Source organism: Muntiacus reevesi, chromosome 1 (assembly GCF_963930625.1).
Source record: "Muntiacus reevesi chromosome 1, mMunRee1.1, whole genome shotgun sequence".
Classification (NCBI taxonomy): Eukaryota; Metazoa; Chordata; class Mammalia; order Artiodactyla; family Cervidae; genus Muntiacus; species Muntiacus reevesi.
Genome location: NC_089249.1, coordinates 181,117,057 through 181,133,782, shown reverse-complemented (window position 1 = coordinate 181,133,782; position 16,726 = coordinate 181,117,057). Strand labels below are relative to the sequence as shown.

The 16,726-nt window shown below is 54.3% G+C and overlaps 1 protein-coding gene across 1 annotated transcript in view; it reads right to left on the bottom strand.

Moving 5' to 3' along the window:
* ADAMTS2 (ADAM metallopeptidase with thrombospondin type 1 motif 2) overlaps positions 1-16,726 on the bottom strand; it is a 254,371-nt gene that overhangs the window by 46,751 nt on the left and 190,894 nt on the right. The window contains exons 6-10 of the mRNA XM_065917308.1: positions 7,978-8,134; positions 3,827-3,932; positions 3,076-3,219; positions 2,562-2,694; positions 1,831-1,944 (exon numbers count right to left, since the gene is read on the bottom strand). Coding sequence (XP_065773380.1) covers positions 1,831-1,944; positions 2,562-2,694; positions 3,076-3,219; positions 3,827-3,932; positions 7,978-8,134 — 654 coding nt within the window. The remainder of the gene's footprint in view (positions 1-1,830; positions 1,945-2,561; positions 2,695-3,075; positions 3,220-3,826; positions 3,933-7,977; positions 8,135-16,726) is intronic.

The window sequence follows — 16,726 nt, the reverse complement described above, 5'->3', positions numbered from 1 at the left end:
GCAATCCTTGAAGTTATGCTAAGTGAAAAAAGTCAGACACCAAAGACACATATTATGCCATTCCACTTATAGGAAACTCCAAAACAGGCAGCTCCATAGACAGAGAAAGCAGGTTAGTGGTTTCCAGGAGCTGGAGAGAGGGCAATAACGGGGAGTCACTGGTTCATGAGGTCTCTTTCTGGGGTGATGAGAAGTTCTGGAAACTAGAGTGGTAATGGTTGCACGACACTGTCAATATCCTGAAAGCCATTGAGAGTGATTTAAGTGATGAATTTTATATTATGTGAATTTTAACAGAATTTTACAAATAAAGAACCAAACAAAATAATTCTCAAACCTTATCCCAAAACAAAATCTTCAGGATGGACCTAGAAATCCATATCTCTAACAAGCTCTGCCAGCGACTAAAATAAGGCAGAATTTAGAACCTGCAGTGCAGAAACCTCAGGCCCAGGTGGTTTGGGTGTCTTCCTAGGCCTGACACTGGGGGACATTGGCATCCTCTCCCAGACCTCACAGGATCCTGCTGTCTCTGCTGTCTTCCCTGGGCTGAACTCTCATGGGCTCATCTGCATAAGGAGTGGGAGTGTGAAAAACCAAGATCATAGCATCTGGTCCCATCACTTCATGTCAAACAGAAGGGGAAAAAGTGGAAACAGTGACAATTTTATTTTCTTGGGCTCCAAAACCACTGTAGATGGTAAGTGCAGCCATAAAATTAAAAGATGCTTGCTCCTTGGAAGAAAAGCTATGACCAATCTAGACAGTTTATCAGAGACATTTGAGACATCAAAAGAGACAAAGCAGAGACATCACTTTGCTGGCAAAGGTCCGTCTAGTCAAGGCTATGGCTTTTCCAGTAGACATGTATGGACGTTGAGAGCTGGACTATAAAGAAAGCTGAGCACCGAAGAACTGATGCTTTTAACTTGTGGCACTGGAGAAGATCCTTGAGAGTCCCTTGGACAGCAAGGAGATGAAACCACTCAATCCTAAAGGAAATCAACCCTAAATATTCACTGGAAGGACTGATGGTGAAACTGAAGCTCCAATACTTTGACCACCTGATGCAAAGAGCCAACTCAGTGGAAAGAACTCTGATGCTGGGAAAGATTGAGGGCAGGAGGAAAAGGGGATGACAGAGGATGAGATGGTTGGATGGCATCACTGACTCAATGGACATGAGCAAACTCAGGCAGATGGCGAAGGACAGGGAAGCCTGGTGTGTTGCAGTCCATGGGGTCACAAAGAGTAGATAGCTGAACAACAAGAATGAGAATCAGGCCCAGAATCTGGGCTGGAAGGAGAAGCCCTTTGTCTTGCTGCTTCCACGGTAAGTGGGAAGCGGGCCTGGGGTAGCAGGCAGGCACTGGTAGGTGGCCGTCCAGCTTCCTCTAGGGACAAGTGTGCCCAGCAGGGACCAAACAGCAGTGTGCTAGGGGACAAAAAGGCCAAGCCTGACGCTGAGCCTGAGGATCCCAGGGCCGCCAGAATGTTGGCTAACGCTGGTGTCGAGGTGAGGCGATGGGCACCCACAGTGTGCAGGGGGATATGGAAGGCTTCCAGAACCCCAAAACTGGTCCTCAGAGGAGAGGATTCCCACAATGGGGCTTGAAGTACCTTGAGGAGCTCTGAGACATCAGGTTCCCTCCAACAGAAGGAAGAGTGTATGAGAGGCTCAGAAGGCAGGAGCTCTGGAGTGTGGAGAGTGGGGTTACTAGGAAGGAGGCAGGGGTCCCCTGAGATGACGCCTGGTCCCACCCCAGGTGCCCTGCAGGATCTGCCCTGGAGAGCGGTGCACATCCGTGTCTGCCCTCTGCCCTGACTCACCTTGCCAGGCGCACACATGGTCCCATCCAGGGGCGGCCCCTTCTTCGTCTTGCAGAAGTAGGGGTTGTCAGGGTGGCTGCACCACAGCTGTTTGCACGGGTCGAAGGTCCGGAACTGGAAGAGATCAGCGACAGCTGGCAGGCCGCCCCCCACCGCAGGGCCCCCAGCGTTGCCCTGGCGCCGCCTCCACTGCAGGGCCCTCCAGCGTTGCCCCGGCACCTAGGTCCTCTCACACGGCCACCAGGACAGGCCTGAGTGCTGCCCTGAGCTCTGTGCGGCTCTGGTGCTGCGAGGACTTCGGGCGCACCTCATGCTTCATGACTGCACATGACGCGGGGACAGCGCCTCACGTCCCCGGGGGCTGCTGGGCCTCCCGAGCCTGCAGACCTTGGTGGCTACACCCCATGGAGCTGGCCGAGCACCAGTGTGCTTGGCATGAAGGCTGATTGGCATTCCTCTGGCCCAAGCAGGCATCCCATAAGCACCCACTGTTCCCCGGCTGAACACTCCACTGCCTGAATCCCTCCCAAGGCCAAGTCTGGACCAGCCAGGAGAGCGCCGGGCACCCACTGGATATACAGCAGTAGGTGTGGGGAGAACCTGATGTTTGGAGGGCTGCTCCACCCTGTCCCGGGGAGCCTCCCCGACACCAGCCACCTCCCAGGAGACCAGGCAGGTCTGGGCTGAGCTCCCGCTCAGCCCTTGCAGGCGTCCCGGGCTCCGACACTCACCGCGGTACACATCATGTAACCAAGGCCAAAGTCGAAGCGGCACTGCTCGTTCATGGAGTAGTGCAGCCCCGGGAGCTGGGGCAGCGCCGGCCAGTCGTGGGTGAAGGGGTCATCCCGCAGGCAGTCATAGGAGCTGTGAGGGGACACGGGGGCACCACGAGCTGCCTTCAGCAGCACCGGGCTGTCCAGACCAGGCGGCACGTGAGGCCCTCACGGAGCCTCGGGGTGGGCCTGCTTGCACACCCCAGCCCTAAGGCCGTGTTGCTTTAGTTTCCCGTTGCACCTCTTTTCCTCGGCATGGTCAGGCAGGATCTGGCTGGGCTGGGCCCTAGGCATCCATTAAAGGTGCAGTGGTTGCAACCACTTCCATCCAAAACTTGGCCCCCAACAATGGGATCCCCCAACCAGCACTGCTGTCCCCCTCCCTCCGCCTTTGCACTTGGGGCTACAGGCGCCCTCCTAGAGCCGAGTCCAGCACTCCAGGTCCCTCCTCAGGGCACAGGGTGGTACTCACTGCAGGTAGCGGCTCAGCTCCTGCTGGCTGCAGCGGGACCAGTGGAAGCGATGGAAGGCTGCCTGCACCAGGGGCGCCATGATGCTGCCCAGCCGCACCTCGTCACCGCAGCGGTTGCCCTGCCCGTCGTGCTCCATGCCTAGCCTGTGAGCAGAGCCAAGACAGCCTCACTGGACCCTCACCTGGCCACACTCACCTGTCAGCCCCACCCCCTCCAGACACTGGGAGCGGACCCCAACCTCCCTGAGCTCACTCCCCTCGCCCTTAGCTGGCCTGGTCGGCCCTGAGCCAGGTGGTACCTGCTTTCTCCCAGCTGGATTTTAGAGCCGGGGTGCCTTGAGGGGGCAGCATCCAGCGGCAGCCCCTGCGGGGTCTGGTCCCCAACGCTGTGGCATGAGATAGCCGTGGAGGGGGAGGCACCCACTGCCCCCCTACACACCCAGCAGCACGCACACCCGAGCGCCAGCTCTCTGTTCCCAGGGGAGGCTCCCTCGCACTCTCATCTACAGAATTGGGTGGGAAGACCCTCCTGCCCAAGTGCTTCGATGGCATAATGGGCGGGAAGCCCCCGGCTCCTGCCTGGCCCTCGGTGGAAAGTGGGCCTGCTGCCTGCCCAATGCAGCACGGGGTCAGGACGTCACATCCAGGGGGCTTGTCATCCAGGGTGTGTCCCTCTCAGGGCACAGCGGAGAAGCAGGGCCCCTCGAGCCCCGACCTGCCTCAGACAGCAGGGCCTGCTGAGGCCACTTACACATGGCCAGTCTCGTGGGCCACCACGAATGCGGAGGAGAAGCCGTCCTCGTGGTTCAGGGTGCAGCTGCGGACGGGGTGGCACATCCCAGTGACAGGAGCATAGCCTGGGAGAGACAAAGGGGGCTCAGAGCCCTCCCCACATCAGGGACCCAGGCCCCAACTTCCCCTGGCATCACCAGGCAAACGAGCACAGCTGACTGCTCTCGAGGCTGGCACGGTCTCCCCGGGGGAGCGGGCCTCAGCCTTGCCGATCAGCAGCCACCCCGCGGCCTTCTCAGTTCCCCGCGTCCAGGTCTTATCTGCCAAGACTTTCTGCCACTTTGGTAGCCTCCTGCCCACTGTTCTCTTTCAGGCCACCTCCCACTTTCCTTCCCCACTTGGCTGAGTGGCCTTTTGATCCCCGAGGCTGCAGGTTGCTTCCTGAGCTGTAGGCACTCTGGCCCTGGTGCCTGGCACCACACCCGGAGCCCACTCCCTCGGGATCTTCCCCGTCTCCCTCGGGGCCTTCTCTGGGGCCTCTGAGGCCTCAGCTGGACCCTTCTCCATAGTGCACAGATGGCTGCAGGGAGGGTGGTCCCAAGCAGTTCAGGGGCAGTCAGGCAAGGACCGCCAACAGCGGTGTTGCCATGCGCAGAGGACACTGACCATTGTAGCCTGGGAGGCAGACCAGGCACAGACGATGAGGCTCTCGGAGCCCTTGGCCTGGGAGCCCTGCACCCTTACTGGGGAGATCCAGAACCACAGTCCTGCTGAGCAGTCCAGGGGTCTGTCCTGGGCAAGGCACCCCCAGAGGTGGAGAATGGGGATCAGAGGGGGAAGGACAGCTGCAGCAGGCTAACCCCTGCCATGAGAAGCCACAGACCCTCCAGCCACCGCTCAACCCACCAAGGGCTTCCGGAGGGCCACTGAATTAACAGGTGACAGTGAGGAGACACGGTGGGTTTTGCCTTCCCAGTTACAGCGTGTGGTCCAAGGAAGAAGTAGGGAATGGAGTCTGACAGGGAGTGAGGGCAGGGCTGAGGCAGGAGCCCGAACCGCCTGAGCAGGAAGGTGGGAAGGCCGCCCTGTGATGTGACTGGTCTGTCGAAGGACGATCCCCCCTGACTGGGCCGAGCCTGATCACAGGGAGTCTTAAGATGCCCCCAGGGGAAGGGCCACGTTCCCGCCCACGGGGAGAGGGAGAGTGATGGGAGGGCACGATGATCCCGCCCGAGATGGAGGAAATCCAGACGGCGGGGCCTCGCCACTTGCCCCTGGGTGAGATACAGAAGTGTGTACAGAGCTGTGTCCCAGACAGGGCCCCTGTGTAGAGACCTGGGCATCCCAGAGGCTGTCAGCTACAAACTAGCACTTGCCACGGGCACTTGCCATCTACTTCTACAAGGACTAAATCAGGTGCTGCTGTAGCTGCTGAATTTCAACACCCCCTGAAAGGAGTTCAGGGTGGAGATCAGGAATGAGGCACTCTATGCTCTGGGAAAAACTGGCAGAACAGGTCTTCAGATGCTTATCTTCAGGGGCCAATTCTATGAGCTCAATTCTTGAATTTCCCTGTAACTAGAAAAGTACTAAATTCCTTCATGGTGATGTCTGCTCCTCATGACTAACAGGAATTCTCAAGAGACCAGCAGAAACCTTCTGCAAAAAAAATACGTACTTGATTGCATGTATTCCCTCTTCACTAAAATCACAAGTGTACTGACCTTCCCCCCTACCTCTTTGGAGTAATTTCTCAGAGCTATCAGAAATGCTGTCTCCCAGGCTATAGTCCTCATTTCACCCCAAATAAAACTTAACTTGCAACTCTCATGTCATGTACTTTTTTAAGTCAGCAAGACCCAGAAAGTTAGAAGCCCGGACTGTCGCCCCACTCAGCCTCACTCGTCTGAGACCCCATGGAGAGGTCCTAGGCAATGTCCTAGGACCTAGAGGTCCTAGGAATTAGAAGGCAATTCCCTTCTAATAAACAGGGAAATATGTGTCTTAAAGTATTTTTTTGCTCTGCAGATTTTGAGATGCTTGTTCTTGAATCAGAGCCAGGGCAAACCTTTGTGGTCTTCTCTTTGTCTTTTGTATGCAAAGCCTGCATATGAATATGCGCTGCAGTCTGTGTATTTCTCGTTCACCCATACTAGCATTACATGAACATGTAGGATCTGAAGATCTGAAAACGTATCTTTTTTCATTATGTATATTTTTTCTTTATATTCATTGTTCTTAGCTTATTTTGGTGTTATTTTCTTTCCAGAAATCCTTTTAAGTAGACACAGTGTTCTTCCTGGATTGAGCCTCTACATCAATTTTTCTCTCATATTTTGATCTTTTTGGGTGCCCTTGATTTTTTAATTTCAGCTTTTGAATGTTCTATTTCACCCACTGAGAAAGGGCATATTGCTGCCATATCAGTAAAGAAAGGATGCCACAGCGTCAGCAGTTGCAGCCACCATGGATGGTGAGCTGGTGAGCCCTGAGGAAACTCAGGGTGTGAAAACACTGGATCCTGGCCCCAGATAGCTGAGATGCATATCAAAGGAATGATTTCAGTGAGTTCAGACTCCTGCATCCTCCCACACATAGAAAAGCACTAAATTCCTTAACTTGAGATCTTGGTTTTCTTTAATTAACAGTAAGCTTTGTTCCTATCAGCTGCCCTTTGTTGCAAAACTCCTACATATCCTAGCTCCCCCCTCGCCTCCTCAGAGCAGCTCAGTTCTCTCAGGGTTACTTGAGATGCTGTCCCCCAGGACTGAAGTGCTAAACATTTCTGATGAGTTAAACACACACACACACACATAACTTTTAGGTTGGACATTTAATTTTTTAGTCAACACCATCAAATCTTTAATGAAAACCATGTTTTCCCCTGATTCTTCCTTGTAGCCTGTTCTGGGTTTACAGATATATTTCCTCAAACATTCTGGAGATATGACTTTATAAAAATGTCCTTTTCCCTTCTCTAAATTATCAGTTTCCTCTGGAGTTAGCTTTTTAATTTCACTTTACTTCTCGGTGCATCTTTTTCATCCTTTCCTTTTTTTTAATATCTGGTAATTCTTGGCTGTCCTTTCACATTTTTAAACAAAGAATGAAGTCACTTAATATAAGAGTTGTGTTGATTTATCTCCCATGGAACAGTTCTGCCCCCGTTAGAGCTCTCACCCAGACACACGGCGACAGAGTGCTGGGTCAGCTGGCCACACAGACGGGCTTGAAGGGGAGCGTGAACCCCTCACAGTGGGGAGGCACCAACACCAGCCAGGAGGCACAAATGATCACACCTGTGTCGCCACCCCCTGACCAAGACATGCAATGGTCCCCACACTGCAGAAGCCTCTCCTCGGTTCCAACAGCAGCTCCCTCCCTCCTGCCCACTCTCCTGACTGCTAACACCACGGATCAGTTTTGCCCACTTACAAACCTGAAATAAGTGGAGTCATGAGTATATATTCTTCTCTGATGGCCTTAATTCACTTATTTATATACCTTTCACTGTGTGAGATCTTCCACTATGATTGTAGACTTGTCAATTTTTTCTTTTAGATCTGTCAGTCTTATATAGTTTGAATTTTTAAGTAAAGTCCCTTATCTTTTAAAGATTGAAAATTTACTCAAATTTGTTTTACAAAAGTTGGAGGAAGCCAGGGCTTCCCAGATGGCGCTAGCGGTAAAGAACCCACTTGCCAATGAAGGAGACACAAGAGATGCAGGTTCAATCAATCCCTGGAGGAGGGTACGGTAACGCTTCCAGTATTCTTGCCTGGAGAATCCCATAGACAGAGGAGCTGGGTGGGCTACAGTCCATGGGGTCGCTAAAGCGTGGAGCATAATTGAAGTGACTTAGAAACCCAGCCTCAGATCTCGTCTGGCCCCTGGGCTGCCAGCCCCAGACTCTGCCCATTTCACTCCTTTTCATCTTCCCTGTCCCCAGAGAGATGCAGTTTCCTGGGGCACATGTCAGAGTTCCTGGTAGTTTTAAGGAGCCAGGAGGAGACTCACACTTACCCTCAACCTGGACGCCGTTCTCAGCACTTACCCCTTCGCCCAGACACCCCTCTCATCCCAGGCCAAGGCTGCCAGGGGGATGTAGCAGGGTCAGGCACTCATGTGCAGCCTCCCTGCTTTCTGTGCCCCCGCAGTCCCGAGACTCACCTTGCATTCCCGAAGGCCCGAAGTCCTGCCGTGTGAGGAATATGGCGTGATCATGGTACTCGTCGTGATCAGTGTCTGGCTTCTGCTGGAGGTAGGCCCAGCGGCAGACATTCTCCAGACTCTGAGAGGGGTTCCCAATCTCAATGAGGCTCATGGACTGCAGGGGCAGGAGAGACAACAGAGAGGGATCGGTATCTGGTGGTCCAGACGGGAGCTGAGCAGACCCCGTAGACTGGCGACCTGGCCCAGGTGGCCTCTCAAGAACTCCCTCCCATGTGGCTCCGTTCTCCAGAGTGGCTGGAAAAGCTCCCTGGCCACACAGACCTGCCCGAGTTTCCACACAAAGTCCCTGCATGATTTCAGATGAGACACGGAACAAAGTTCTGAGGCCTCAAAGCCTCAAAGGGTCCATTCAGCTCACCCCACCTCCAAGGTCCCTGCATCCTACTTGGCACCTGCTCTGTGCAAGCTCTGGCCAGGAGGCCAGTGCAGCAGACCTCGGTTACCCCAAAGAGTTCACACTCTGGCAGGATCCAGGACAGGGGAGACAGAACTCCCAACATGGCTACAGGCCCAGAGAAGGGGAAAGGAGCCCTGTGCTTCCCCCTTGGGGGAAGCTATTTGCAGAAAACAACACAAGGGAGGGAAAACTCTGCCACACCTACAGCGAAGGAGCCACATGAGGAACAGGACCACTGGGATAATTCCTGCAGGACCCGTGGACACGAAGCCACTGGGAGCAACCACATTCCACTTTGTAGCATGACGCATGCCTGCTAGCCAAGGCTGGCCACCAGGCTGGCAGGATTGCAGGCCAGGCTGCCTCATGGCACTGGCATTCACTCTCTTACTAAGTTTTCACAGTTACCCAGAAAGGCAAGAAACTGAGGCTCAGAGAGTTCAAGTCACTTGCCCCAGGTCACACGGCTAGGAAGCCTAAAACCGAAAGTCTATATTCAATTCACTTCCCTAAACTCCCTCTCCAAACAAAACACACCATATCATCTCAGAATCAGGTCTCACACACTGCACTCACCCCTTTTCTCTCCACAATCCTCACAGCAGGCATTCTGGTTTCTGGTCTCACCACATACTCTTACCATCAAAGTGGTTCCCTCGAGGCAAATCTGTCCAAAAAGTAGAGCTATGCATTCCTTGGTAGACATGAAAGCATGCATTTTTGCCTCTTCTCTTGCATAAACAAATCCAACAAGCATAGTCACATATTTCTCTTTGAGTGCATAAGTAGAATGGGCTTGGGGTGTATTTATAGGGTACTGTCAGTAAGCCAGCATGTTGCAGAAGAAGGAAGAATGAGTCAAGGCCAGGGAAGACCCATCATTGCCAGGCATCCCGTGAGTTACCCAAGTCAATGGTTTACAAGACGGTGGACCAGTTCCCACGTCCTAAGCACAGAGCCAATTGCTCCTGAGAGATAAGAATACTTGTTTTAACAGCATTCAGTCAGTCACAGATAGGAGGGGAAGATCTGGTGACTGAGACCTACTGGACATTCCCCAGAGATGGACAGCCCAGAGGATGCTGGGAAAGGGGAAGAGAGGTACATTACTGCCCTCCCTGTGACTGGGAAAGCATGTGACTATCTCCGGCCAAATAGTTGTGATCAAAAGTGATGTGTGCCTTCCTGGTCTGAGCACTTTATTGCCCACATGAGAGCCTTCAGAGATCTCTCCTGGCTGGCATGGGAACCAGCCACCTGTCACCCAGGTCCTGAGTGAAAATGAGACCAGAGTCCGATGCCAATTCACACGGAAGAGGCAAGTGTGAGCGAGAAATCAAGCTCTGTTGCTGTGAGCTGCTGGGACATGGATCTGGTCTGCTTCTGCAGCACAGTCTTGCCCACCCCAAATGACACAAGAGGGGCAAAGGACAGGGACATGGCATCTGTACCTCATCCAGGCAGGGCAGTCCAAAACCCCACCAGGTGATCACTGCCTCCAGAAAACCGTGAGACGCCACAGCTCTGGAGGAGGAAGCAAGTTAAAAACTCTCCTTTCTAGGGAAGGAACTTTGGGTGGAATGAGAAGGAAGGGACCCTCAGCGATGGATCTGATTTGCTGCCTGAGTTTGGACCCCAGTGGACTTAAGATTGCCACTCCAGTCCTGACCACAAGGGCCACTGATCACCACCCGATCAAGGATGGCTGCAGAGCCCCCACAGGAGGGGGACTCCCAGCTCCACAAAGCCCAAGACATGTACAGATCACTCAGTCGTGTCCAACCCTTTGCAAGCCCCATGGACTGTAGCCTGCCAGGCTCCTTGTTCATGGAGTTCTCCAGGCAAGAATACTGGAGTGGGTAGCCATTCCCTCCTCCAAGGATGAAACCAGGGTTTCCTGCATTGCAGGCAGATTCTTTACCATTTTAGCCACCAGGAAAGCACTGAGCCACCTGGGCTCAGTCAGCCACCTCCAGCAAAAGGGCCTCGTTTCCTCCAGAGCCATGCCTCTCAGCCCAAACATCAGGGGACTGAACCCCTCATTGGTTACAGTTACTTTTGCCTGCATTCTTCTGACAACAGCCCAATCTCCCTCTGGTAAAAGATCTCTGTTAATCTGGAAACAACCTCAGGCTCAGGGGTGGGAGAGGTCAAGCCCAGACAACCCCACCTAGCACTTTCCCAGCACCATGATGGTTGGGGCCAAGGGGTTGGGAAGATGTGTGACTATGAGCCTGGACCTTCCCCCAGGGCAGAGAATTCCAGGGGAGGAAGAAAGCAGAACAGACAGTGTGGCCTGGGGTGCAGAGAGGGTGATTCCCAGTGACCTCACACAGCCACACGGCTTACCCAGGCCTGAAGCCAGCTGACCACAGGCCTGTTTATTATCTACTGCTACATAATGGTGACTGCAACCATGAAATTAAAAGATGGTTACACCTTAGAAGAAAAGCTATGACAAACCTAGACAGTCTATTAAAAAGCAGAGACATCACTTTGCCAACAAAGATCCATATAGTCAAAGCTGTGGTTTTTTTTCAGTAGTCATGTACAGATGTGAGAGTTGGACCATAAAGAAGGCTGAGAGCTGAAGAACTGATGCTTTCAAATTGTGGTGCTGGAGAATACTATTGAGTTCCTTGGACAGTAAGGAGATTCTAAAAGAATTCTAAAGTGAATTCTAAAGGAAATCAACCAGTGAATTCTAAAGGAAATCAACCCTGAATATTCATTGGAAAGACTGATGTTGAAGCTGAAACTCCAATACTTTGGCCCCTTGATGTGAAGAGCTGACTCATTGGAAAAGACCCTGATCTTGGAAAAGACCCTGATCCTGGGAAAGATTGAGAGCAGGAGGAGAAGGGCCGACAGAGGATGAGATGGTTGGATGGCATCACCGACTCAATGGACATGGGTTTGAGCAAACTCCAGGAGATAGTGAAGGACAGGGAAGCCTGGCTTGCTGCAGCCCGTGGGGTCACAAAGGGTTGGATACGACTTAGTGACTTAGCAAACAACAATGAATAACAATAACATAATGAGTTATTTCCAAACTTTATGATCTGAAAAGTTTGGAAATCTGAAAAGAGTTTCCCTGGCAGCTCAGATGGTTAAGAATCAGCCTATGATGCAGGAAACCCTGGTTCCATCCCTGGGTCAGGAACATTCCCTGGAGAAGGGAATGGCTACTCACTCCAGTATTCTTGCCTGGAGAGCTCCATGGACTGTCTACAGTCCATGGGGGTCACAAAGAGTTAAACACAACTGAGTGACTAACACACACACACATGATCTGAAAAACCCCAAACACTTGTTATCTCACGGTTTCTGGGTTAGGAATCCAAAGGCAATCCAGTGGGTCCTCTACTCAAGGTTCTCCCTGAGATTGCTGGCAGCTGAGACTGGGGCTGCAATCTCAGCTGAAGGCTCCCCTGGGTGGGACACACTCACACACTCACTCATGTGGTTACTGGCAGGATCCAGTTCCTCACATGCTGCTGGACCTAGGGCTCCTTGGCCCCTCACAAGGACCTCGCCACAGAGCAGTCACACAGGGCCACTTGCTTTCCCCAGCACGAGTGACCCGAGAGCGCATCTCCGAGACACAAGCCATAGTCCACTGAGAGGCTGATCTCGGTCCTGCCCATGCCGGCAGGGAAAGGAGCACAGCAGGGAGTGAATACCAAGATGTGGGCTCGCAGGGGCCATCCGAGAGGCTGCTTGCAGCAGAGATGTGTCTCATATACGTGTGTCAGGAAATTCCTCCCATGAAAGTAAACTGGAGTTGTGTTATTGTCACTTGTAGATGAAAAATCACTAGCAGTGGACTTTGGCCTTGGAGATTCGTGGGAAGCCCAGTCAAGTGCACTGGCTGGCTGGTTGGAGGTTCAGCTAGTGTGTCCAGCACCAGTGGGAGAGAAGCCCTAGTCATTGTTTGAAGAGAAGTCAAGAGGCCCAACTAGAAAGACATGGCGTCAGGCCCAAAGAACAGGAATAAGGGCATGGAGTTGGAGACTGAGCCAAAGGCTGAAACGAGGTGAGAACAAGCAGTCTGGGGGCTCAGAGAGAGGCCTGACTGCTCAGGGAGTGGGCTCGTTGGAAGTGATGGGTAGATGTTGCAAACCCAAGGCCCACAGGCCAAGGCTGGTGATGTGAGTCAGTGAGGCAGGTTGGAGTGGCAAGAACTGGCAAACCAAGGAGCCCATGCCCCAGTGCAGGGCAACAATACTCAGCACCAGCTCCATGGGCATGGTATGCAAGAACAGAGCCCAGAACTGTCGCCAGACAGACCTCTTAGGCCAGTCTTTACATTTTACAAAGAAGTGTGTGTGTGTGTGTGTGTATGTGTGTGTGTGTGTGTGTGTGAGTTGCTCGATGATGTCCGACTCTGCGACCCCATGGATTATAGTCTGCCAGGATCCTCTGTCCAAGGAGTTTTCCAGGCAAGAATACTGGAGGGGGTTGCCATTCCCTTCTCCAGGGGATCTTCCTGACCCAGGGATCAAATTTGGGTCTCCGGCATCGCAGGCAGATTCTTTACCACCTGAGCCACCTGCGAAGCCCACAGAGAAGTTCTGTGGACCAAAGAAGACATATCCCTCAGGTCACCAGGTAAGGAACCCTGGAATAAAGGCCCTTCCGGGCTGGACCTAACACTGGCATGCTGATGAGTGCCTCCTGCCTCCCAGACACCAGGCCCTTGGATTCAGCCCAGGTTCCAAGCCCCTCTCAGCAGCCACTGTGATCTCACTGCTATGGCAGGATAATTTATTGAAGTATTGATTTGCATTTTGTTCTGGCCTTGTCTTCCCTTCCTCCACTCCAAGCAGCAGCCCATCAGCTCTCTTCTCCAGGCCTGTGGGGGTCTGCACTGCAGGACCCAGAGCAGGAGTTGTCTGGGACTCTCTCTGCTTTTGGGTTCCGAGGAGACTCCCCAAGGGGAGGGGCAGAAAGAGGGGCTCGGAGGGGTTCCACCAGGACGAGGTGGCCCTGAAGAGGCAGGTCACAAAAAGCAGTGGCCGTGTGCTGGGCCCTGGGGACTTGCAGCCCAGATGGGGCCTGGAGGCCTGGAGGAGGGTGACGTCAGCGTCTGACAGCCACAGTCCAGAGCTGCTCGGACTTCCTGTTTCTTTGCCCACGTCCCAGTTGTCTCAAGGTTCTGGCCATTCTCAAGGAACTAAGGGCTGGTATCCTCCTGCGTGCTGGTCTGGAGAGCTCAGGAGGGTGCAGCGTGCCTCGTGCTGCGCGGCAGGTGCCAGACCCGTGTGCGTTTTAGAAAGAGCTGAGTCAGTGGGGAGAGAGGACACAGTCAGGACCCTGATGTGGCAGGAGACGAGCAAGTCGGCAGGCAGGGGAGGAGGCACGGCTTCTGGCCATGGAGCTTGAGGAGGAGGCACGGGAGAGGACCACACACGCGCATGCAAAGGGAGAGTCTGCAGCGCCCTGGGACAGAGGCCAGAGATCATCTCTTTGGACCCAGGTTTCCTTCTTGGTAAAAGTTCAGCAATTTTCCTTTGGGGAGCTCTGCTGCTTCTCAAGTGCAGCTCCTGGGGGGAACAGTTTAGAGCCAGCTGGGGATTCAAGTAAGGTCATTGGATCAGAGGCTCAAAAGTATCAAAACACCAGGTGAAGTAGGCTCGCCCAGAGGCAACCCCCACCCCCAAACAAGCACCCATGAGCTTCCAGGCAGAAGACTGCACCCCAGACTCAACCCTTCCTTAGCCTACTTCTCCCCCTTCCTGAGAGCTGCCAGCCTTCCCATAGGTTCTGCCTGCCTTGAAGGGGCTCTTCACAGACAGAGCTGTCCAGGCAGAGGGCCCAGGAGGGAGGTCTGGGCATCCAGAAGGTTCCCTCGGGCGCTAGTGGGACCTCCCCACACTGCTCTGCCACCTGAATCACACTCACAGCCCTCCATCCCACGCCTTTGCCACGCATCACGCAGCACATAGACTGCAGTCCTATCCAAGCAAGGACAAGAGACATGTCTATCTTTCTTTCGGAAGTGACAGATATCCCGCCATCTTTCCGTGCCGCCATAATAGTATGTGTGAATGTCCTGGCTGATGCTCTCAAGAATATCAACAGTGCTGAAAAGAGGCAAACGCCAGGAGCTCATAAGGCCATGCACCAAAGCCATTGACAGGCTCCTAACTGTGATCATGAAGGATGGTCAGTTGGCGAATTCTACATCACCGATGATCGCAGAGCTGGGAAAGTTGTGTGAGCTTCACAGGCAGGCTGAGTAAGTGAGGAGCGGTCAGCCTCAGACTTGATGTGCACCTCAAGGATCTAGAAAAACGGCAGAATAACCACCAGCTCCCACCCGGTCAGCTTGGTTTCCCTGTCCTGACAACCTCAGCGGGCATCAAAGACCATGAAGAAGCACGACGAAGGCACACAGGAGGAAAAAAATCTTTGGATTCTTTTCCTAGGGGTGTAATACATACAAGTAAAATGCCTCCGAGGGGAGCCTGGAAGCCACGCCACCTCTGAAAGCGTTCTGTCTGGGGGCCATACCTCCCCTACGCAGCCAGGACAGGAAAGGAAGGGCGAGAGCCGAGGTGGCCACCAGGTGGCGCTGCTGCCGCGGGAACAGCGGCGGGAGCCTCGTGCGCCTGGATCAAAGCGCCGCTGCTCCTGAGACGCCGGCCACCGGCTCAAACGGAACCACGGGGGCCCCAGCCGGCCTCCGGGGTCCCACATTAAACAGATCAATTAAGACTTGTGCAGAAAGTTCTGTCCCAATCTCTGCTGTCTGACATCTCCATTGTTTGCTCTGGGTTTGCTCATGTGATCATGAAGGATGGTCAGTGGCCGTGTGCTGGGCCCTGGGGACTTGCAGCCGTGACGCTGACGTCACCCTCCTCCAGGCCTCCAGGCCCCATCTGGGCTGCAAGTCCCCAGGGCCCAGCACACGGCAACTGACCATCCTTCATGATCACATGAGCTGAATTATTTACGCTCTCACCTCCTTTGGTCAAGGAGACAGGAGAAAAGTGGAAACAGCAGCGTGGAGGCTCCGCAGGTTCCAGGGTACATCGGGAATGCCTCAGACCACCCATCCCACACACCAAGGCACCTGCGAGTGGTGGTGGGGCTCCCCGGGACAGCTCGGGGCCCTGGGGGTGGAAGCCTGCTCCGCTGTCATCGGCCCTTGCCCCTGGACATGGCCCCTCCTTCCCTGTCCCTGGCGCCCCCTCCGCGACCGCAGCGCACAGCTGGGAGCTCAGGCGCTTCCGGCCACGGCCCTCAGCACCCGCAATACTCCCATCCAGCGGAAGCCAACCAAAACCTTCTCAACTGCTCTGACCCCAGACGGAGCCCCCCGCAAACCCGCCCTCCCAAAGAAGCACAACACAGGACCGCGTGCGCAGACAGCAGTCCGGGTCTGCTGGGTCCAAGAAAGCAGAGCTCCCTTCTCAACCCTGGCACTGCTAAAATGCAAGGCAGGTAATTCTCTGCGGCGGGGGCCGGTCTGTGCAATGAAGGATGCAGAGGAGCATCCTGACTTCTTCCTGCTACATGCCATGCGCATCCCCAAGGTGGGGGGCTGCAAACTCGCCCTCTGGGGGGAACCCTGCCATGGGGAACCCCCAAGAGGAGCACACCCAAGGAGCCCTGTGGAAAAACAGCCCAACCCAGCCTCCCTGAGCAAAGTCGCTCCCCGTTGTGTGACTTCGGCAGGCCACTCGCCTGCCTGTCCTGTCGGCGGGGGTAGGGCGGGGTGGGTGGTGAGGTAAGTGCCCCAGAGAGCTGCTGTGAGGGAAGGGTGAGGTGGGTGGGCTGCAGAGCGGACCGACCCAACGAGGGCACCGCAGGCTGAAACTTGCAGGAACCCTCGCCTCCGGTTGCCACTGCCAGTGTGCTTTCACCTTCCAGGGGACCCTAAGGCTCAATGATAGTGAATGACTCTCAAGAACCAACAGGGCCCAGAATTAACACCAGGCTGGGGGTCTTCTCCAGGCTGCTCTGGGGTGCCAGGGAGTATCTGGAGTTCAAACCTCACCACAGGCATCCACAACCCCATCACCAGTGAGGGCTAGAGGGCGTGATCCGTATTTCTCTGCTCAGGACCCCTGGATTATCAAGGCACATTCCAGACATCCTCCCAGAGGCTGGGAATCTATTCCCAGAGAAAGCCAAGCCACCAGCTCAGGATTCTTCAAGTGAACCTTCCCAGCTCAAGCCTGTAGGGCACATCTGCCTCCACCGCTTGCCATTCTTCTCTGGACCCTGGAGACTCCGGCTCAGGAGGTCGGCCACAGTGACCAAGGGCCGGGCACCATGCCT